This window comes from Primulina tabacum, chromosome 16 (assembly GCF_025594145.1).
Source record: "Primulina tabacum isolate GXHZ01 chromosome 16, ASM2559414v2, whole genome shotgun sequence".
Lineage (NCBI taxonomy): Eukaryota > Viridiplantae > Streptophyta > Magnoliopsida > Lamiales > Gesneriaceae > Primulina > Primulina tabacum.
Window position 1 is genome coordinate 29127504 of NC_134565.1, and position 24130 is coordinate 29151633.

Genomic DNA, 24130 nt, shown 5'->3' on the forward strand with positions numbered 1-24130 from the left:
GGCAAAAACTTGTGTGAAACAGTCTCACGAGTTGTATTTTGTGAGACGGATCTTTTATTTGGGTTATCTATGAAAAAATATTACTTTTTATGCTAAGAGTATTACTTTTTATTGTGAATATCGATAGGATTGATCTTTCTCATAGATAAAGATTCGTGAGACCGTCTCACAAAATATCTACTCTTAATATTTTACATTAAAGTTCATAGCCTTTTTCATAGGTAAATATTACACTCTTAATTATTTTAACACATTGTATAATATTATATATAAATAATAAAATGGTTGATTTGATTTTTATGAGTTATAATTTTAAAACTAAATACCAAACCGAAAACATACAAAAAAAATAAAAACCGAAACCGATCCAAAAAAAACCGTTTAAACTGATCAAATAAATCAAAATTTACGTTCCGATCGGTTTAAATGGTTGTTTAACGAACACCCCTAATTATAACTCAATTCTAAATGCTCTACATTTTCATCCATTCTTTCGTAATTCATGATAAATAAATATGGGTTGAAATTTTTTCGTTTCTTAATCCTTCAAACTTCTCAATTATCAACTCTGTCCAAAAAAATTTTAAAAAAAAATTAAAAATGCCAATTATCCACTATGATGCCTCCACGTGCCACCTTGCATAACCACCAATTAAACCGTCTCCAACAAAAGATTTAATACATATATCATATTCTTGGACCCCCAAGCCGGCTCCTCACCGAGTGGACGACCAAAATTGAAGTTCCCAGAAGAAATTCACGGAAATCATGCCACTCACTTTGCTTGAGAGTAGTTTCTTCCCCATCTCTCCCACAACTACTTTCACACCCAATGGAAAATCCCTTTTTCCAAATGTAAAACTTTTTCGTATATCCTGCAGGTGTAGACCGGACGAAAAGGATGATTCCTCGAGGTATATTTCATCGTGTAAAATACATATTTACTCTCCTCTGCAGTTGGTTGTGTTTCCTTGCCCCATTTTCGTGGATTGGTGCTTGTCAGCAAGATTCTTGATTGTTTGGAGCTGATATTTGGCAGGAAAATTGAAAATCACTTGGCGAAATTGGCGCTTGTTGCAATGACAGCTGGTGTTTTGACACTCGGATCAGTTGACCCGGCAGCCGCAGCCAAGACTGGTGGTCGGATTGGTGGCCAGGCTTTCAAGTCTGCGCCTCCGCCACGCTCTGCTGGCCCAAGAATCAATAATTCGAGGTAGTTAGTTATATGGGATTTTAACTCATATTTGAGACATGTATATTGTTAACGTTGAATGGTTAATGAATGCCGCCAACTGAAGTTTCAGACCATTTTGACTGTTAATTGTTGAATACTCTGTCGTGAACATGTAATCTAACGCAAATTTAATATATTTATCACTTTTACATGTGATTGGAGGTTAAAAAAGCTTATGAGTTCATGAGATAGTGTCGTAATATGTGTTCTAGCTCGATATTCGACTTAGATATCACAAACCGAACTGGATCAGACTTCATAAATTCAAGTTCCGTTGCACCTCTGTAAAATTTGTTTTCTTACTCATCAGTCACCAAGATTGTAGGCCGGACCAAATGGGTTACTAGAATTTTGATGTGTGGGCTGAAAGTTGGATTTTCATACAAATTTTCCCTCTTCCATACAACTATACAAGCTCAATGCTACTTGTCTTTGCAGGACCAATGTGTTTATCAACCCACCAGTGGCTCCTCCTCTAGTAGGAGGATACGGCTACGGGCTTGGTGTTCCTTTTTACGGTGGCTGGGGCTGGTCTCCTTTCTCGTTTTTCGCCCCAGGTCCAAGCGTGGCTGTTGGTGTTGGAGGTGGATTCGATCTCTTTGTTTTATTTATTGTTCTTGGTGCAGTTTCTGCTGTGCTCAGGCGATTTTTCCGATCCAAAGGCTATGATGAAGACGATGAATACTAGGATCGATTTGAAATTGTGGGAAGATCGTTGTAGTGTATACTTTTTTGTGCTCAACTGTTGACAGTATGGTGCATAATTTTACAGTAATAAAAGGGTGTTGAGTTCATATTGAACTGAGACATACTAGGATGGCTTATGATTCATATTCACAGTAATCTTGTGAATAACGATCACTCATAGTTGATGGTAAATCTATTATGCCGTCATAAGAAATTGTGTAGTCAGTGATACTTGAGGTTATATCGATACGCAGGGTCGAGGACTCGACAACGATCCAACATCAAATCGCTCACACAACTATATTTCCAGTGGCATACCCAGTCGAAAGTCCAACCATCCAATACAAAATCGATTGATTCATTTTAATTTCTTCTCGATTAGAATAAGATTTTCCTCCCATTCAGATAAATTTTCAAAATATCAGTCACATAGTTATGGTTTGATTACTGTTTCAGTATTTGCACAAGACGGGAGTGATGACCAAATGTCCAGTTATAGGTATTTGTACTAAACATTGGGACGCACGACACTACCACCATGGCAAGAAACTGCAAATATGTGTCTCAATTAGTTTCACTCGTGTTTACAGTCAAAAACCCAGGGTGAATGAATGATTGCTATTGAAGGGAAATAATTTTCATATTAAATTGATTTTCTTAATATTATCTGTTTCGTGATTATTTGATTGAATATAATATTTAATTATGGTTTTGCCTTTCTAGATAATTATGTTAAGATTTTATTGTGATATAATATCTTCCTTAAGTCTAATTTCATTCTTGATAAGATTATGTGAAATATTAGATTTGACTTTTCTAGATATTATATTTATGATAAAGATCTTGAAGATATTATATTATTGATTTAACTCTTGATTTCTTTATTTTGTAGATTTTATTGTGAGATGAAGTGAATTATAAATAAGAGAGATTGAGATTAAAAAGAAGGGGGAGAGTTTTAGTGGAGGAGTTCACGTGTAGGATTTTCGTGGAGGTGATTTTCTTGGGAGCTTAAAAGAAAGAATTTTCGTGGGAAAAATTCAGAGAGTTTGTGTGTAGGATTTTCATGGAGTCGGAGTGTTTTTTCGTGGGAAGTTTTCGTGAAGAGTTTTCACGTGAGAAGATTTTCGTGGAGAGTTTTTAGTGAGAGTTTTTCTTGCGGCTTCTTCCTCTCGGTCAATATTCACTCATGTGTGCACGTTCAGAATTTCAGAGAAAACCTTATTCAAGAGACGTGCTGTGATTTAAAGAGTTGTGATAGGGTGTTGCTGTGAATGTTGAGAACATCTGCGAACAACATTTGGGAAGAAGTTGGCCGAAGATTGCTTTCTCGTGGATCTGTTTTTTTCTACCAACACGTTTTGCTTTCTTATTTTGTTTTACCCTGGTTATTTGTTTTAGAAAGCTTTATTTTTCTCAAAGGGTTGAGAAAATTGATTTTCGTGAAAATCACTAGTGATAGATTTTTGTAAACGATTTGGTTTTCTAGTGATTAATTTTTGCCATGAGGCATACTTGTGCAAATTTAATCTAGTCCATCTATTTATTTAAACTGAATTTGTGTTACAAAATATGATATTCCGCTGCATGTTGTCCGAGATGTTGTAACATCTGGCACAATATTTAATTCTAATTAAACACGAATTTACTATTTTACATCCTATACTGATATTCTTATTATTTTTAGCATCTGTCGGACAAAATAATCCTAACAAGTGGTATCAGAGCATACTCTTGATATACTAAGTGCTGATTCTGGTTATATTTTGTTTTGACAGAAATATTTAATGGACACGTCACTTGCAAACGGAGCACTTCGACCACCAGCTCCTAAACCTCCTGTCCAACAACAGTTTCGACCAAGGAATGAAGAAAAACGCTGGTTGCAAGTGAATCCTTTAGGTGTTGCCCTAGGTGTTGCCACACTTGGTCGCAACATCTGCAAAAATTCAGTGTGTTTGAAATCCACAACTTCTGGAAATTCGAGTGGAGATGATGAATCAGAAGCTGATGATGAAGAGATGACTCTTGAGAGTGTTCAAAAGCTTTATGAAGAATTGTTTGAGGATTGGACCAAAAGAAACAAGCACAACTCCACTCTTGTAAAGGAAAATACTGATCTAAGAGCCGTGGTTGCCAAACTTGAAATAATTCTGTGCAAAAAGGACTTAGAACTGGGAAAGACCAAAGAAGAACTTCAAAAGGCAACTGAAACATTGTCCAAGTTTAATTCGAGCACATCAAAGCTTGAATCCATACTCTCGATGGGAAGAGATGACAAGAAGAGCTTAGATTTCAAAGACGGTGTGTTTGAAATTGGTGAATGTTCCTAATCAACAGTCTTTGTGAAAGGAAAAACTGATATATCTACACATTCACAACCCGAGCCATCAATCAAAAGTTCTCCACCAAGAAAACAATATGCTGCACCCGTTCCTAGGAAAAGAAAACGCAGGTATGTATGTCATTACTGTTTTAAGCCTGGACATATCAGGCCATACTGTTTTAAACTCAGGGATGACTGCATGAATCGAAAGTCGAGCAGGATGTTGCCCCGAATGTTGTCCAACACTTTCCGCAACACCTCCCACCATCGACCTACAGTAAGACAAATTTGGGTCCCAAAGGTAAAAACTCACTGTAAAGTTGTCTATACTTCGTTGAAAACTAATACTGCAGGTCATTGGTACTTTGATAGTGGAATCTCACGCCACATGACGGAGTCACGAGAATATCTCACCGATTATGTTGAGCAAAAATGTGGTAGAGTGACATATGGAGGGGGAGCTAAAGGAAAAATTGTTGGAAAGGGTACTTTGAGTGTTGAAGGACTGCCAAAGCTCCAAAATGTGCTTCATGTCGAAGGATTAAATTCAAATTTGATAAGCATAAGCCAATTGTGTGATGATAATTTGCATGTAAAGTTTGATAAACATACTTGTGAAGTTTTTGATGAAACTAATTTGTGTATTATGACAGGTACAAGTTCTTCGGACAATTTCTACCAAATAGGTGAAGAACTTTCATGCAAACATGCAGAAGTTAGTGAACTCGACCTATGGCATCAAAAACTTGGACATGCTAGTTTCAAAACCCTGAAGAATTTGAGTAAGTACGATGTTGTACGAGGTATGCCTAACCTATCATCTAGTACACCATATATTTGTGGAGACTATCAAAAGGGTAAGCAAATTCGCGTGTCACATCACATGTTGCCCCACTTTGGGACAACACGTTGCCTTGAATTGCTACACATAGATCTTATAGGTCCTGTGGAAGTGGAAAGTTTTGGAGGTAAGAAGTATTCATTTATTTGTGTTGATGATTTCTCACGGTTTTCATGGATAAGTTTCATTAGGGAGAAATCAGACACTTTCAATGTGTTTAAAAAATTGGTCACAAGGATTACAAACTTTCATAATTTGAAGGTGAAAAGGATAAGAACTGACCATGGTAAGGAATTTGAAAACTCCTCATTCTCATCTTTTTGTGACAGGAAATGTATTTCACATGAATTTTCTGCTCCAAAGAAACCACACCAAAATGGGATAGCCGAACGTAAGAATAGAACACTTCAAGAAATGGCAAGGGTGATGTTGACTTCAAAGTGCATTTCAAAGCGTTTTTGGGCAGAAGCCCTTAACACCGCATGTCATATTTCAAATAGGGTGTATTTGAGAAGTGGTTCGACTATGACATCGTATGAGATAATTATGGGAAAGAAGCCTAACCTTAAATATTTTCATGTTTTTGGTTGTGTGTGCTATGTTTTGAATGACAGGGATCAACTTGCAAAATTTGATTCAAAGAGTGATAAGTGTTTGTTTTTGGGATATGCCACTAATAGTCGAGCCTATCGCATGTTTAATTTAAGAACTAGGACTATTATGGAATCCATTAATGTTGTTTTTGATGACCTTGCAGATCTCAAAAAGAAAACAGTTGAAGATGATGTGGATGAGTTTCTGGAAATTCCAATATCACTAGAAAATGCAGATGTTGCCCCAGATGTTGCAACATCTGACACAACACCTGACACCGAAGTCACTGAAGCTGCGGACGAAACGAATAACGATGATGACGCAGTAGATGATGGACAGAATATTCCAGGCAAAATTCAGAAAAACCATCCATCATCTCAAATAATTGGAAGTATGCATGAAGGTGTCCAAACTCGAAAGAAAGAAAAAGTGGATTACCGAAAGATGGCTGGACTTATTTGCATGAGCTCTTTATACTCACAGATTAAGTGAATATCTACAGGAAATTGGCTTCAAACGAGGTGAGGTAAAACTCTTTTTATTAAGAAATCTAAAGGTGAGAGTCTTATTTGTCAAGTTTATGTTTATGATTTCTCACAATTTTCGTAGGGTTAGTTTCATTAGAGAGAAATCGGATACTGTGATAATTCTAATACAATTGATATTTCAAAAAAAAAATCCAGTAAAACACTCTCGAACAAAACACATTGGCATTAGACATCACTTTATTCGAGATTTAGTAGAAAAAAGATTGATTCGAATTGAATTTGTTGGTACAAATAACCAAATGGCTGACATATTCACAAAAGCATTAGTTTTTGAGAGATTCTCCAACCTTAGGAAATCTCTCAGCATGTGTTCTGCCTAATCATACATAGATGTTGTCTCAGATGTTACAAGATCTCGGACAACACCTAACATGCATGTGCATTTCTAGGACATAGACATATTGCATCTGCATGCATACTGTTATATGATGTGTTATCACTATGTTGCATAAATCTTCTGGTCCACTTACAATTTCTTGTTCTATCTAAACTTAACACACTTGGATATGCTTAACAATCTGATTAAATCACAAAATAGTTGAAAGATGATCATGTACTCCATGACATTGTCTCATACGAAAAGTGACTTGAAAAGATTGAGTACAAAGAAAAATCAATTATGCATATGCTCTGTATCAGAAGAAAAGATGGGAAAAAGCTACCTAAAAGAGTCCAATGAAGACTGTGCTTTTAGTGTGGGAGCTACCTCTTCTGAATTTAATACAGAAGGCAAAAATAAAAGAAAATGGAAAAAGCTACCTAGAGGAGTCCTAAAGAAGACCGTTCTTCTAGTGTGGGAGCTACCACTTCTATGATCAGAAAGTTGATAAGTCTCTAAGTGTGCTGAAAAAAATCGAAATATATTTTGGAATTGGACGTGTTGTCAGAAGATGCTGCCAACATTTGTGACAACATTTCATTTGTGAACATATCTCATATTTGTTTTCATGTTTCTATTTTTGTTACATTCTGTTATTAGGCATAAATAGGTCATGCATAAACATAACATTGTGAATATTGTTGGTCAAGAGGGTATGCGTATTTCAACAGAGAAAATTCGATGAAAATCCGGTTTTTGCTAGAAATCAAATATTTGTGATTTTTGATAGTTCAATGGTGTTAAATTGATGTGGGTTTCAATTCTGGAATTTTTTTTTAATTATTTTTGACGCAATTATCTCAGTAATTTTGGATAGTGATTACGAGCTAAAGCTGATCTTGTCTCGTAGATGTCCATTCTGGACAAAAAGAGGGAGAAGATGCGACTCAAACTCAAGGGACTGTGAATTGAAAAGATCACATGATACCATCTATCTGATACTTTTGCTTGATTTCTTTTTTATTTCTTTTTAATGTTCTTCTCAGTTAAAGGTTCTGCTTCCCTGATGTGTTTCTGTTTTAATGAACTGTTAATGATTTTTGCAGGTATTGTCTCAGGTGTTGCCAACACAACGAACAACACTCGTACTAACTTGATTTTATTCAGGGGGAGAAAAATTCTCATATTAAGGGGGAGTTAACTAGAGTTTAACTGAGAAATTGAGTTTGATTTGATTTTGTCCAGAAAGGCAAAAAGGGGGAGATTGAAGGGAAATAATTTCCATATTAAATTGATTTCCCCAATATTATCTATTCCTTAATGATTTGATTGAATATAATATTTAATTATGGTTTTGCCTTTCTAGATAATTATGTTAAGATTTTATTGTAATATAATATCTTCCTTAAGTCTAATTTCATTCTTGATAAGATTATGTGAAATATTGGATTTGACTTTTCTAGATATTATATTTATGATAAAGATCTTGAAGATATTATATTATTGATTTAACTCTTGATTTCTTTATTTTGTAGATTTTTTTGTGAGATGAAGTGAAGTATAAATAAGAGAGATTGAGATTAAAAAGAAGGGAGAGAGTTTTAGTGGAGGAGTTCACGTGTAGGATTTTCGTGGAGGTGATTTTCTTGGGAGCTTAAAAGAAAGAATTTTCGTGGGAAAAATTCAGAGAGTTTGTGTGTAGAATTTTCGTGGAGTCGGAGTGTTTTTCGTGGGAAGTTTTCGTGAAGAGTTTTCACGTGAGAAGATTTTCGTGGAGAGTTTTTAGTGAGAGTTTTTCTTGCGGCTTCTTCCTCTCGGTCAATATTCACTCATGTGTGCACGTTCAGAATTTCAGAGAAAACCTTATTCAAGAGACGTGCTGTGATTTAAAGAGTTGTGATAGGGTGTTGCTGTGAATGTTGAGAACATCTGCGAACAACATCTGGGAAGAAGTTGGCCGAAGATTGCTTTCTCGTGGATCTGTTTTTTTCTACCAACACGTTTTGCTTTCTTATTTTGTTTTACCCTGGTTATTTGTTTTAGAAAGCTTTATTTTTTGATTTTCGTGAAAATCACTAGTGATAGGTTTTTGTAAACGATTTGGTTTTCTAGTGATTAATTTTTGCCATAAGGCATACTTGTGCAAATTTAATCTAGTTCATCTATTTATTTAAACTGAATTTGTGTTACAAAATATGATATTCCGCTGCATGTTGTCCGAGATGTTGTAACATCTGGCACAACATTTAATTCTAATTAAACACGAATTTACTATTTTACATCCTATACTGATATTCTTATTATTTTTAGCATCTGTCGGACAAAATAATCCTAACAGTTATCATCAGTTTTAGCTCAGTTTTCGATTTTTTAGTTTTACTAGACTCTTATTTCAATCAAATCAACACAAGCAAATAAAAATAGACCATTGAATGAGGTCACTTTACCAGAAAGGCGAAGGCAAAGAAACCAGAGAAAAATCAAGATTTTGTTTCTTTTTTTAGGTAGAAAAACGAAATATTTGAGATGGGAGAAATGTGTGACAAGATCATTCCATTATGCTCACAATAGAGTCAAAGATCAGACAGAAAATCCTTCTGCCAGCTCTTTAAGATACACATCCGAGAACAAAATAAATACATCAGAAACAACTATGGCACAAAACACGACCTCTTTGGGCGGGGAGGTATGTGTGTTCCCTAAACCACAAATTTGATCTTCTGAGACATTACAAGGTTATCCAGCTTCTTCACACGGTGTAGTGCTGCTGGATCGTTTCAATGTCGAGCCCTTTAAGTTTCACGACTGACTCAACATGACCCTTGAGCGTATGCAACTCACGAAGCCTATAATAAACATGGGAAAACATGTTATGTTCGGTTTCATTTTCAATGTTCTTCCGAGGAAAATAGACTGAGAAAACGTTATATTACCTAGCAATCTCGGCTCTCCTCTTGGCTTGTTCGGCAATTTCAGAAAGTTCCCTGTAATTGCTCTTCTCGCTGAAGATATTCGAAACTTCTGGCTTCTGAAGGCCATGTAAAGTTCTTTGAGCAAGAGCCCATTGAGCTTCCCTCTCCTCTTTGCCATAATCTTTCTTGTTGCTAAAAGCAATCTGTTTCAAAGTGGATTCAACATTTTTAAATTCCACTCCAGTCCAAGCTCTGATGCTTCAACTATTTTGTCATATATGCTACCCAACATGGAGAGGAGAAGACATTTCAGTAATTCATTACATAACAACATTCATTACCTTGTTGTCGTACAAATTCTGCCAGGCCTTTCCACTCAAGATGTAACGAGTAGCGAATTTCATCAAGTCAAGCGGGATGTAAAAAACAGCACTGTAAAGCCAGATGACACCGGCCCATCCCCAGCCACATCCTTTAATTCTAGCAAAACCCCAGTTGGCGTACACAGCTATAAGAGTTGCAACCTACACAAGCATATCAGTTTCCGCACCACGGAGTTTAGACCATGAGAACTATGAAAAGAGTGTGTATTTTCTGAGGAACAATAGAGGGATATAACCATTACCAGTTGTGCGATAAGAAAAGCAATCATCAAAAGAGCCCCGGGTCGTTCAAAATATGACCAGCTGCGTGACCGAGTCACGAAAATGAGGGCCTGGCTAACTATACTCACTTGCAAGTATAGAGCAGCCATCATTTCATATTCACTCCCTCTAATCTTCCTAACACCAAATTTGTCCTGCATTGGCCACAAATGATAGGACATAAACCATTAGACAATGGTTGAAATACTTTTCGTACGTCAAACAGTGGTAGAGCTAGAAGGAAGTTGGCAAGGGTAGGCAATCCCTCACTCTTAAATTGTCCTTGAGGCTTATAAATTTTTATGTTTGATAAATATACAAAGATCGGAATTCTCCCTAAATATTAGGGGTATTAGTTTTGGCCACTAGGCAAAAAATCTACTTCGCCAATGGTAAGAAGAGACATTGATTTTCCTTACAGGGAAGAAGTCAGTTTTATGCATCAGCCAGAAGAATATAACTGTCATCAATGCAAGATAACCTCCGAGTACTACGCCGGTGGCAAAAATCTCCCTCAACTTCCAGCTATCTGGCAATGGAGATGGCTTGACTCTATCCTTCGAAATGGTCATAATTGTACCTAAGTAGACCAGATTTGTCGATTAGATGTCATGTTTTTTTTCCAAAAAATGAAAAAAAACAGGAAACATTCATACAATCCGGTAACTCACCATCATTAAGAATGGCGATTATCAAAACCATGAAGGGAGAGAAATCGAACTTCCAAATCAAAGCAATAAGCATGAAACCAACCTGCAAACAAGAAGTGGATAATATAATCGATCAAAACTGTCAATTAAAAGTAAAATTACCAAAAACAAAAAACTGAGTGTTGTGCTTTAGTCGATCGACTTACCACAATACGGATTGTAATGGAGACTGCATAAATCTGCAAAAATATAGTTACAAAAAGCATTTAAGTTAGCTTCGACCAAAAGTTCATCTGTAAAAATGGAAGAGAGGAGGAAATTACTAACGGTATAATTCTTCATTCTTTGGAAAATAGCTCTGCTGGTCAAAACTGCACTGATAATAACACTAAGCCCTGGCTCGGTCAGCACAATATCAGAAGCACTTCTTGCAGCATCGGTACAATCAGCAACAGCAATACCAATATCTGCCTTCTTTAGAGCAGGGGCGTCGTTCACACCATCTCCGGTCATTCCGACAAGGTGTTTCCTCTCTTGCAATTTCTTCACAATTTCATATTTGTGCTCTGTATGGAAAGACAAAAAAATAAGGAAATTTCCATTTGTTAATTTAAGAAACAAAGAGGGTGTAAAGACAGAGAGAGAGAGAGAGAGAGAGAGAGAGAGGAAAAACGGACCTGGAAAGACCCCAGCAAAACCATCAGCCTTCTCGATCAATTCTTCAACAGGCAGGCCAGCTATGGACTCATCCTTGTGGTCGCCAAGTAAAGAAGCAGAAGGGTACATATTTACTCCCATCCCAAGCCTGCGCCCCGTCTCCTTGGCAATGGCAAGTTGATCACCTAATTTCAAAGAAAAAGGAAATGAATATGAGGTTTTCAAAGAAAAAAGAAATGAATCGGAGGTTGGTTCAGGAGAAATGTATCTTTCTTCTGGGACTGGATATCCAGGGAAAGTTCATTTACCAGTAATCATTTTGACGTTTACACCAAGATTTAGGGCCCTGCGGATTGTTTCTGCACTATCGTGTCTTGGAGGATCAAAAAGGGACAAGAGCCCAACAAATTGCCATGGACCTCCAGGGCTGTCCTTCGATTTCTCTGGCACTTCCTGAAAACAGAAAACATTTGTCTCAAAAATCTGCATCTCTAATAGAATAACAGTACAAAATGAAATGCAAAAAAAAAAAGGAAATGCTGAGAAACAAGCAAACATGCTACAAGAAAGTGTTAATAAACCTGTCGACCAACAGCCAGTGAACGAAGCCCACGCTCTGCAAATTTATCAATGACACTATGGACTTTTTTCTTCAAGTCTTCCTTGCAGTTGCAGAGAGTTAGGATCTGATTCGAGAAAAGAGGATATTTGAATAAATATTCGATGTGTTAGAAAACTATTTGTGCATAATATTCATGAAGCAGTAGACCAAGAAAATGGAAATCAGAAGCACCTGTTCAGGGGCTCCCTTGCTTGCCCGATGCCAGTTTCCGTCTGAATCTATGTAAGTTAATGCAGTTCTCTTGTCCACAGGGTTAAACGGGAGGAAGTGCACTTCCCGAATACCAGCTCTTGCCTGAAAAATCAAATATATTTCGTCTAAACACAATCCACTCCAAGTCTATCTAAAATATAAGACAAGAAAAGTAGTCATGCGCTACCTCCTTCGGATCAGCTAGTGTACCAACAATGGCACCATCAATAGCATCTTGATTTTCAGTTCTTGACGCCCTTGCGGCAAGAAGCAAAACGTGATCTGGGTCCACACCCTTCGCAAAGACCTCGATCAAGCTTTTATCAACGCTAAGCTTGTTAAGAGTTAAAGTTCCAGTCTTGTCACTGCACAAGACGTCCATGCCAGCCATTTCCTCAATTGCAGTCATTCTTTTCGTGATGGCACCCTGCTGAGACAATCTGTGGGATCCGATAGCCATTGTGACAGACAAGACGGTGGGCATAGCAATTGGAATACCTCCGATCAAAAGAACAAGGAGATTGTCGATTCCCTTCCTATAAGGCCTGTGCTGAATCGGATACATCACGATTATCTCAGCCAACATACCAATCGCGATCGAACAAATACAGAAGTTACCAATGGCGGTGAGCACTTTCTGGAAGTGTCCCACTTGGTTGGTGCTGTCCACAAGATGTGCTGCTTTCCCGAAAAACGTATGGACTCCAGTGGCAATCACTATCGCCTCGATTTCACCTTGTTTGCAAGTTGAACCTGAGAAAACTTCATCATAGGGATTCTTGGTGACGGGAAGGGATTCTCCAGTGAGGGCAGATTGGTCGATCTTTAATGGGTCGCCTTCAAGAAGACGAGCATCAGCTGGAACGATGTCTCCGAGCTTGATGCTTATGATATCTCCAGGAACTAGAATGGATGCTTCCTGCTCACTCCAACGACCATCTCTAAGTACCTGTGATCAAGAAATCATCCAATATGAGAAACAATATATCATTAAATCTATGCTTTTGCCCGTTTAACAACTGAAAATAGATTAAAATTCCGGTTTAAATCATATACCTTTGTTTTAGGAGCAAGACCAGCCATAAGAGCAGCTGCTGCATTTCCAGCGTTGTTTTCTTCTATGAAACTGATAGTTGAGTTGATAACGAGCAAGCAAACGATACCAACAAAATCTTGCCAATCTGGGGGCTTGCCACCTCCATTAGCTAGCGCAATGGCCATGATTGCTGCAGCTTCCATGACCCATGAGAGTGGATTCCACATAAAACCAAGGAACTTGAGAATTTTACTTTCCTGAATCACAATTGACAAAGATAATCAAATACCTTGCAATCCAATCCAGCAAGACGCTGATCATAAAATGATACTAACATTTTATGTGTTTCCTCTTCCCAAAAATCATTCAGAAACATCTCATCTCACATTCCTCATCCCATTTCACCCTTCTCCCTAGTGCATGAATCCGTCCTCTGCCCCTCGCCAATAACCATGCATTGTAAAAAAAGATCAAACAAAACAGTTATAGAAAGCATTTTCATTACCTTCTTCTCCTCCAACTTGTTGGGGCCAAAAATATTAAGCCTTGTGTTTCCCTCATCGGAACTCAACCCTTCACGGCTACACTTCAACTGCTCAAAGACTTCCTCAATGGGGACTTTTTCCTATTATTATTTGCAAAAAATCACGAACATGAGAATCCATACAATCAGTCATGCATCCAAATATTTTCTTTGGTCACAAAACCAAATCAAAACAATATTAACAGCCACACTCAAAGCTTCACATCTAGACACTGCATCAGATGTTGTAAAATGTAAGTTAAAGTTACATGCATTAAAAATCATACGTCATTGAAGCAGTGTCCTAGGAAGAACCACATAAATCGGCTCGTTTCGTTTACATCATTTTTCGCACCGAATGTGAATTTATGAGCCTTAAACTACGTTCAGATAATCTTCCAATTTCGTCTCCATTAAAAATCGAATGTGTAAGCAAATTACACAACAGTAGTTGAATAATTAACATCATGATCAGTCTTTCTTAATGGCCTACTCAATCACATCGTTAGGTAGTTGACAAAGTCAACCGAGCACAATTGTAAATAATACTTTCCAAGATCAACTATAGAATTAATTGTCAAAATTTTCAGCTACCTAAAATTTAGGCTCTTCAGCCTGACAAAAAGACCCAATAACCATTTCGAACAAAAAAATATTATTAAAAAAATCTAAGCATAATTTAAATTTGTCCCCAAAGCAATCCTAATCCATTTATCACATCAAACTCTTTCGTCTCCGATTGCGCTGACTTTAAATTACTTGTTTCATCTCAAATATATAGGCTGTATTTTATTTTTCGATTTTCTCGAATATATATTTATTTGTTGGCAAAAACTTGTGTGAGACGGTTTCACATATCGTATTTTGTAATACAGATCTCTTATTTGTGTCATCCATGAAAAAGTATTACTTTTTTTGCTAAGCTTATTACTTTGTACCGTGAATATCGGTAAGATTCGTGAGACCGTTTGTTTTTCTAAAACGTGTTTGAAAAACAATCAAACTAGTATAGTGGGAAGAAGATAGTAACATGCAACATGTTGTTCCTTTAGGACGATTTAATGTCCGTAAAATGAGTTGATTTAATTTATATTTAATTAAAAAAATTATTAATCAAATCAAATAAAATATACATCTCACAAATTTAAATAATGAAATTATGCAAAAAAAAATTATTAGATTTTATTAAATTGTAGATGATTTTTGTATACTTGTGGCCACTCCCTCGATTAGATCTCCACGAGGTTTAAAAAATTGGTAAATTTTCGAAAACTCCATCAAGTTGACTGGCGAATGAAGATGGGTTAAGTCAAAATTTCGTTATTTAAATTTGGTGTGCATTTTCTTGATAATTACTCCATTTGCAATTTTTTTTTACAAAAAAATTTGACCAAAGTAGCAGTCTTCGTATATCACCTGAATTACTGGGCCAGAAACACTATTTTATCCACAATTCATTCATAGTTTTTTATTTTTTAACTAATTAACTTAATAAAATATTATTTATAAAATGAAGGCAAATATTTAATATTTTTTATTTTATACAAATTCAGATTTAGGGACTGATATTATTTTAAAATGAGATGCCTATGGATGGATGGATGCATCTTGCTTACTAGTCAAATCAAAATATCTTCTCTTAAATTAAATTTTCTTCTGCTACCTTTGTAAATTCAAAGTATTTAATTCTCTTATTAGCTAATAAATTATCACATAAATTTTGCAAATCAATTTTACAAGATGGATCTCTGACCTGATTACCTAATTCGATTAATAAAAAATATTATTTTTTTAAGTTAAAAATATTATTTTTCATTTGAACGATGCTGTCTGACCTAATCATTAATTATACATCCCATTAACTGTAATTGGTCTTCAAATTAATTAAATTATATGCAAAAAAGTCAAGCTTATTGATGAGCAATCAAAAATCAGATTCATGGAGATTAGTGATGATTAGAAAAAAGGATAACAGATTGTTATCAAATTATTAACACAAAAAGGGGTGGTGGTCAATCAAAAAAATGAAATAAATTTTAAATTTTTGTTTATTTATTTTATTCATACGGTGTGTGTATATATATGCATATATACATACACACTGGTCCCAATAATTTCTGTGCAAGTTGGCAGTTCTTTGTATGTATGTATAACAGAAATTAAAAAGAGAGAAGCAAAAAGCTTTTGGAGAGTTGAACGCAAAGCATCTAATGATATGAAAAGAAACCTTTCCGGTTTCCACTAAAAGTCAATCCCCAAAGTGCAAACAGAAGGAATCTCGGGAAACGCGATAATGAAATAACAACAAAAACTCATCTGATTTTCATGACAGATTCAAGTCAAAACAGAAACAAAACAGAAACAAAAAATCATAAATCCCACTTCAAGATTTCGTTCAATAATCAAGAATCAAACTGGGAAAACAATTGTACCAGATCAACTGTTTCATTCTTGATTTCTTCAAGACTTGTGCCTTTGTCATTTCCCATGTTCGCTTCCCCCACTTCTGTTAGATCACTTCTTCTTCTTTTTGTTTTGTTTTTTTTTTTTTTCCAATAATCTTTTTGTGAAAAATAACAAAAAGGGATTGGAGAAGAGACGGGGAAATATTTGATTCGTGGCTTTTTAGGGAGAAGGGGAAATGGGATCGATCGCTCGATCGCCTCAAGTAAGAGTAGTGGTTCGCCCGTGGCCTCTTTATATACTTGTTTTCGCGACCCGATTAGCCGTTTGTCCCCACCCCCCAAGTGCCTCAGACTTCCAACTTTGACTTCCAACTTGTTTGAGACGAAAGGTTATAATATACTATTAATATAAAAAAATAATATTTTTCAATAAATCAAATTACATCAAATTTATCACATAAAATTAACTCGTAAATTGTGTTAATTAAAATTATCTTCAAATATATATATATATTAGTAAAATTTACTACATGACACGCACTTTTATGGGTCAATAGTTATACTAGTATGTTTAAGTGCAAGATTTATTAAATTAAAATAATATATAAGGAGGTTCTATGTATTAAAAGATAATACAAATGAGATTATAAAAATTTATGTATAACTTCTTGTTTTGTATGGAAAATTGTGGAAAAAAAATCTTCTTTGAATCACTTTTAAATAATGTTTAACGTGAAATTTATAAATCTGATGTGTCGTACAATTTCTGTAATTCTGATATGCACACAATTATTTGTTGACTATGAGGTCTCTTGTGAGACGGTCTCAAGAAATTTTATCTATGAGACGAGTCAACCCTACCAATATTCACAATAAAAATTAATACTCTTGGCATAAAAAGTAATACTTTTTCATGGACGACCCAAATAAGATATCTGTCTCACAAAATACGACTCGTGAGACCGTCTCACACAAGTTTTCGCCTTATTTGTTAGTCATTAAATGAAAACAGGATCCAAAGATGTGAACAATAAAGAGCCGAGATACATGTTTACATTTGCTACACAATATTTTTCTTGTATTTTGTGAGACGGTGTCACGAATTGTTATTCATGAGAAGAGTCAACTATAGTCATATTTAAAATAAAAAGTAATATTTTTTATATAAAAAGTAATATTTTTATGAATGACTTAAATAGAATATTTGTCTCACAAAATTAACACATGAGACCGTCTCACAAAAGTTTTTGTATTTTCTTATTCGATTCACTTAATCTCTGATTTTGATGAGCATTACCTTGCATTCAATAACGCTACAGTAGAATCGAAGTTTTTTAGAGTGCTGTAACGGCGTAAGTTGTAGTTTAGATAATATTACAATTTTCTTTTTATAAACAAATTTTTTTTAATTGTTTTCTAATAGTACATAATTTTGTTAGGTAGCACATATTTTTTTAGAAACATCATATAGAAAAGGAACAAAATTACAAAACCAAAAAACAAGATTCCCCATATTTTGTTTCTTTTTATTGTCTATACATGCTTAAAATGCCTTTGTATCCTTCATATTATATATATACTAATTAAGCTTTTGCAATTTTCACACTCTTTAATAGTTTTAAATATGTTATTATTATTTCAAACAAATTCTAATTACTAAAACAAATTTTTAATAATTTTAACAATTAAATATTTTTTTACATGTCGTCCCAAACAAATATGTGCATCATATTTTTTTTAATCGAAGTTACACTCTCTTAACGAGCTAGTGTTTGCAAATGCTTAAAAAATTAAAAAAATGACAGAAATAAAATTAAATATTTACTGAAATTTTAAGCAAATGTAAAGGGTTAAGAATAAGCCTTCTTTAGGAGAAAAAAATTAATTCGTAAAATAATAATAATAATAATAATCACCCCTATTAGTCAAAAAAAATAATATGAGTAGGTCTTTTGTGAGACAGTATCACGAATATTTTATGTGAGATGAGTCAACCCAACCGATATCCACAATAAAAGTAATACTCTATAAAAAAAATAATATTTTTCATGGATGACCCAAATAAGATATCTATCTCACAAAATACGAGCCGTGAGACCGTCTCACACAAGTTTTTGGAAAAAAAAATTTTGAAATTAGATTTGAAGATTCTTTTCTTAAAAAAATTAGGGACTCAACGCAATCAACGACAAAAAATTTAAGATGATGTTTAATTTATTGGTTGTCATAGGTAAATAAATTAAATAAATAAACAGCAAGGATCCTCTCTGTCTTAACATTTAAATGAAATTCTATACTATTGTTTCTTTATTATATACATGTGAATCGGTGGATCTAAGTGCTCCGGCCGAAACAAGTTGGAGCTTTTTCCTATATCTTACTTAATTCAAAAGAGAGTATATATATAAATCTTTTGCGTATTTCTTCTTCTTTATATAAAGTTTCCGCTATTTATCATTTCAAAATAACAAAAATTTAATGATACGATCTCACGAGTTAATTGTGTAAGACAGATCTCTTATTTTGATCTCCCATGAAAAAGCATTATTTTTTATGTCAAAAATATTACTTATTAGTATAAATATAGAAAGTTTTGATCCTTCTCACGTATAAATATGTGTGAGACCGTCTCACAAAAAATCTACTATATCATTTAGAATACTCGAAAGGATATTTGACAATATTCAATTTGTCAAGATGTTTATACACGATAAGATAACGGTCGAGATGGAGAAGGTTATGTAACGGTCGATATGGAGAAGGTTATGTAGATATCTCAATTGGTATGAGTCATTTTTGGTAAAGTCGAACAGCAAATCCTTGACAACTAATGCTCTAAGGTATAGTTTGGTACCTGGGATAAGAGAGAGATTGATAAATAATCCTCCTTATTTCACGTTTGGTACCTTTTTAGAAAGTCCATGATAATGTCATAGACCCGTGATAAATAATTTTATATAGGGATAAAATATCTCTTTTATGAGATGTGATAATTTTGACATAATGATAAAAACACCACAAATGACTTAATTGCTCTCAATATATAAAAACCATAAATCATATTGTTCTCTCATTTCACTTGTAGGTAGAAATTAAAATCAAATAAATATTTCTATTTATATTTATATATTATATAATATGATAATTATATAAATGAGCTCGAGATAATTATATAAATGATTTGTATAAATCTCAATAAAATTATTAGTATCACTCGATTAACTTTAAAAATTTATATTTGACTTGACTCACAAAATTAAGAGATCAATTATCATATTATATAATATATAAAATTAGGTATAAAAAAAATCGTGCAAGCACTGTCGGCGCATGAACAGATAAAAAATATGAACTCAAGTAACAACTTTGAAATTATAAAATTTATTATGATAAAGTTAATTTTGTCATTACAATCTAATATATAAATTTAATCACTCTTATTAAAATCATACCAAACATTAAATGTAATATCATATATCTTATTTATCATTAACTTATATTATATATCACATATTTATCCTATCATGTGTACCAAACTATGCCTTAGACAATATCAAACTATCACGAAGATATATAAATTTCATTGTGCTAACACTCAATATATTTGGATATCGTAATGGTAGAACTTTTGTGTCTATATTCGATATATATTAATCTAAACTGACCAATTACGATGAGATTTTGGTTATATTAATAATTAATATATGCTTATAATTATCTCATAATTTTAGAAGAAAACAATTCAATGGTACAACCCACTAACTCTCGAATTCTTTTATTTTTAATTTCTATAAAATTTAAAGTTGCGTTGCAAGAAAAATAACCAGTATATTTTATTAAAAACAAAAACTCTGATGCGATAATCTCACATGTCAATTTTTTAGATGGATATCTAACTCAATCCGATTCATGAAAAATATTTTTGTATGCTAAAAATATTACTTTTCACTTGAAGTATGGATCAGATTGACTTATTTCAAAAAAAATGTAAGATCCGAGACGAATCTATGCAGGGGCTATGGTGAGCTGTTGCACACCCTAACCCCTGGGCTTTCGTGTGATATATATGGTCTAACCCATCTTAATTTTTGGTTTTTGTGTGAATATATATATATATATATATATATATATATATATATATATATATATTTATTGGAGTTTCGTATAAATGGTAGTGAATATATTATATAATTATGTATATATGTTGGCGTCGAACGATGTGACGCGTTTTAAAATCGTGAGGCCTCGAGCCAAAGGAGACAATATCACAAGTGAGCTGGGCCGTGATATTTGGTATCAGAGCCAGTGTGAGTGGACGCCGCACATTGTGACGCGTTTTAAAGCCGTGAAGTGTCGGGCCAAAGCGGACAATATCACAAGTGGGCTGGGCCGTGACATTTGGTATCAGAGTCAGTGTGAGTGGATGCCGCACGTTGTGACGCATTTTAAAACTGTGAGGCCTCAGGTCAAAGCAGACAATATCACAAGTGAGCTTGGGTTAGATTGAATTTGAATATATATGACTGGGCTTAATATGAATATACATAGTTAAACTTGAAATATATATAAATGATAATGAATTTATTACTTGACCATGTATATATGACTATATTTTCTAAAATAATATATCAATACTAATTGACCCAAACCCAAATTGAGTTAATTTTTTGTAATAATAGTTTGAGTAAAATATTAATAAAACTATAAATTTGTATTATATTATTGTTAAAAACCTATTAAAAATCTCTCAAAAAAGGGGGAAAACAACTAAATTTTTTTAAAACAATTTTTTGCATTTAATTAAATATAAACATCACGATATATTTGATTTATTATTAATCCTAATACATTAAATTTTAAAAAATTATTTCCACTAAAAATTTATAATTTATATCTAATTCAACTCACTCAGATATAAAATCATAGATCCCTCCTTGCTTAAGTTCGTCTTAAAAAAATATCTAAGATCTCTTCGTTAAGGCAATTGGCGATGCTTTTTTTTTTCTCCGGCGGGCGCCCTTTGGCGTGGACCATTCGTTCATCGAAAACTCCTTCCCACGGTAAAAGTCAACGTTTGACTGCTTGATTCCGCCAAAAGGTACAGACAAATATCTTAAATAACAAAGGAAAACGTATAGAGAAAATTCAATAACGGAGAAGTAATATAATACCATTGATATAAAATATTGAAATGTAGGTGAGAACATAATTTTATCCTTGTTAGAAAATATGTTTTCAGAATGTAATTTTGTTTCGATCGCGATTTTGCTTTTTTAAAAGAAGAGTAGGTCTCTTATGAGTTTGTCAAATTGGGTCCGGCCCGTCGGGATGGCCGCCTCGCTATAAAAAGTGAGCGGGTTGGGTTGATAAAATAGCAGACTGTTTGGAGGCGGGCCAAACGGATTGAGCCTGTTTGGGTTGCGGGCCTAAACGGAGTGGGCTGACCCACCAAATTAGGGTAGAATTTTATATTTTAAAGTTTTATTTAAAAATTGAAATAAGTCTCATGCGTCTCCATCACTCTCTTATCTTATTTTTTCCTTATTTTTCCCATGCGCATCGTCTCCATCACTCACTCTGGTAAAATCTGAATCTCTGTGCTAATGTAAAAGATCAAGATTGAATGAAATTTAATGAGAATTGATTTTTTAGTATTTGTTTAATTTCTTCATGTTTGGTTTAAGCACTTTACCTTTTATGGATTATGTTGTATACTTTCTTAATTTCTTATTTCAATGTTTTTAAATATTTTATGAAACTATTTGACTGAAATATATATTTATTCTTTATTTATTGTGATACTGCGTAGAATTTTTTCTTAAAAAAATAAGTAGGTCGGTCCGCCTAACCCGCGGCTCAAGGTGGTTTGGATTGGTTGGCCATTTAGAGGCCCGTCCGCCCAATGGCGGGTTGTGACGGCCCGGCCCGGCCCGTCATCCTCTTTTGACATTTTTACTTGTGAGACGGTCTCACGAATCTTTATCTGTGAGATGGGTCAACCCTACCGATATTCAAAATAAAAAGTAATACTCTTAACATAAAAAATAATATTTTTTCATTGATGACTCAAATAAGAGATCCGTCTCACAAAATACGACCAACAAGATCGTCTCACACAAATTTTTGTCCTTGAAGAAATATTGATCACATCATATTGCCGTTGGGAGAATAATGACAAATTCCTTCCGAAGAATTCGAAACAAAGAACAAAATTTATAGACAACAATATCTATAAGTTTTTCAAGTACAAATTAAAGTAAATGAAATCTTATTTCGTATATCACAATTCAGAAGGTAAGTTATATTTATAATGTAGAAATAACTTTTTTGGAAAATATGTGACTTATCGAATAGGCATACATTTTACGATCAAACACCTCTTGGTTCAAATCCTTTACGAATGGACACTGATTTAATTCGAAAAGTTGCACTTATTCAACTTCAAATGTTGCACTAATTCATTTCAATTTATTTTGGCACAATTTATTATTTTAATGGCTAAAATAATAATTCTGATTTAGTTTCTTAGAGACCCAAGAGTTTATCTTCGACTATTAATAATAATAATTATTAAATATTAAATATAACAATGGCGATTTTCGTTCAAACTAGTCAGCTCTCAAATACAAATTATTTGATCTGTTTTCACTCATAATCATTCTACTATCTTCGTTTATTTTCAACGCGAGACTTGTTTTATATAGTTATCATAAATATTTTCAATAATCGTGGACATCCCGTCAAAAGAACTACTTATAAATTCAAAAAAACGTTATTATTCATTTTTCGCTTTACCGAAATTGAAATTCTAATAACGAATGTAACATTCGAATGCGGAAAACAAAATAAAGCTTAGCAAATTTACAAATTACTTTCTTTATATTGTCATATATAGTTTCATGACGTATTGAAAAGAACAAAAATTTGTGTAATTTTACAACCAATTGATCGAAATATTTGCAAAAGAGTCAGAATGAAAACGAATGCTTTCCTGTTTTACTTGTTAAACCTAACCTACCTTCAACCTTTCTGGACATGTCATTATCTATTAACTGAGTGTAACTCAAGCTCCCTACAATTCATCTCCAACTAATCTATATTATATTATGAGTAGGTCTCTTGTAAGACGGTCTCACGAATATTATTTGTGAGCCGGTAAACCCTATCGATATTCACAATAAAAAGTAATACTCTTAGAATAAAAAGTAATTTTTTTAGCATAAAAAGTAATAATTTTTCATGGATAACACAAATAAAAGATCTGTCTCACAAAATACGACCCGTGAGACTGTCTCACACAAGTTTTTGCTTTACAATATTATTATTGTGTGAGACGTGGGTTCTGTTTGGACAACTACTTATAAAACGATTTTTTAAAAGTTTTTTTTTTAAAAAAAAATATTAGCGATTAGAATAATTTTCTACTGGTTCCGGAAGAATAGATATGACATACCTAAAATTTAATTCGAAAAAAAAACAAACAAATTTTGTGTGTGATTTTAATAAATTTATATTTTACTCACAATTTTTTTATAAATAAATTTCAGATATACTACATCTTAATTTCTTAGTACGTATATATAATCGGTACTATATATTAACTCACTGCCCTTTATTCATATGGTAAAATTACACCAAAATAAAATTACTTTTATACATTTCATCGAACTACAATTTCAAAACTGCATATCTATTAATAATATAAATGAAACTAATTACAAAACAAAACTTTCAAATCGAAATAAATATTTTTTTTAAATAAAATATTATACATACATACAACGAATGCAACGAAGACGATTATATAAAGCTCAAACATGAATTTTATATTGTATATGACTGAAATCCTAAATTAGGTTCAATCATTTCTGATATCCCGTGATTAGGCCTATCAAGATTAGGCTCAATTCAGATTTTGGACCCCGGTCCATCCGGTCCAG

At 33.8% G+C, this 24130-nt stretch overlaps 2 protein-coding genes across 3 annotated transcripts; one reads left to right on the plus strand and one right to left on the minus strand.

The window, feature by feature from the left end:
• The first annotated feature begins 687 nt into the window (after positions 1-687).
• LOC142529890 (uncharacterized) lies at positions 688-2035 on the plus strand. The gene is made up of 3 exons (XM_075635581.1): positions 688-914; positions 1040-1213; positions 1673-2035. Exons 1-3 carry the CDS (start codon positions 769-771, stop codon positions 1920-1922), a joined length of 570 nt encoding a protein of 189 aa, XP_075491696.1. The 5' UTR covers positions 688-768; the 3' UTR covers positions 1923-2035.
• A 7187-nt stretch (positions 2036-9222) lies between these two features.
• Positions 9223-16471, minus strand: LOC142529356 (plasma membrane ATPase 4-like). Of its 2 annotated transcripts, XM_075634868.1 has the most exons (16): positions 16218-16470; positions 13768-13887; positions 13283-13519; positions 12414-13175; positions 12206-12328; positions 11994-12098; positions 11721-11865; positions 11433-11597; positions 11083-11321; positions 10962-10994; positions 10777-10858; positions 10525-10685; positions 10087-10260; positions 9803-9985; positions 9483-9664; positions 9223-9395 (listed from the first exon to the last, which is right to left on the minus strand). In XM_075634868.1, the coding sequence occupies exons 1-16, from the start codon at positions 16272-16274 to the stop codon at positions 9299-9301; spliced, it is 2865 nt and encodes a 954-aa protein (XP_075490983.1). In that variant the 5' UTR covers positions 16275-16470; the 3' UTR covers positions 9223-9298. The 2 variants fall into 2 exon arrangements, with proteins under 2 accessions (XP_075490983.1, XP_075490982.1); XM_075634867.1 differs by having other exon boundaries at positions 11083-11597; positions 16218-16471.
• Positions 16472-24130: the final 7659 nt, after the last annotated feature.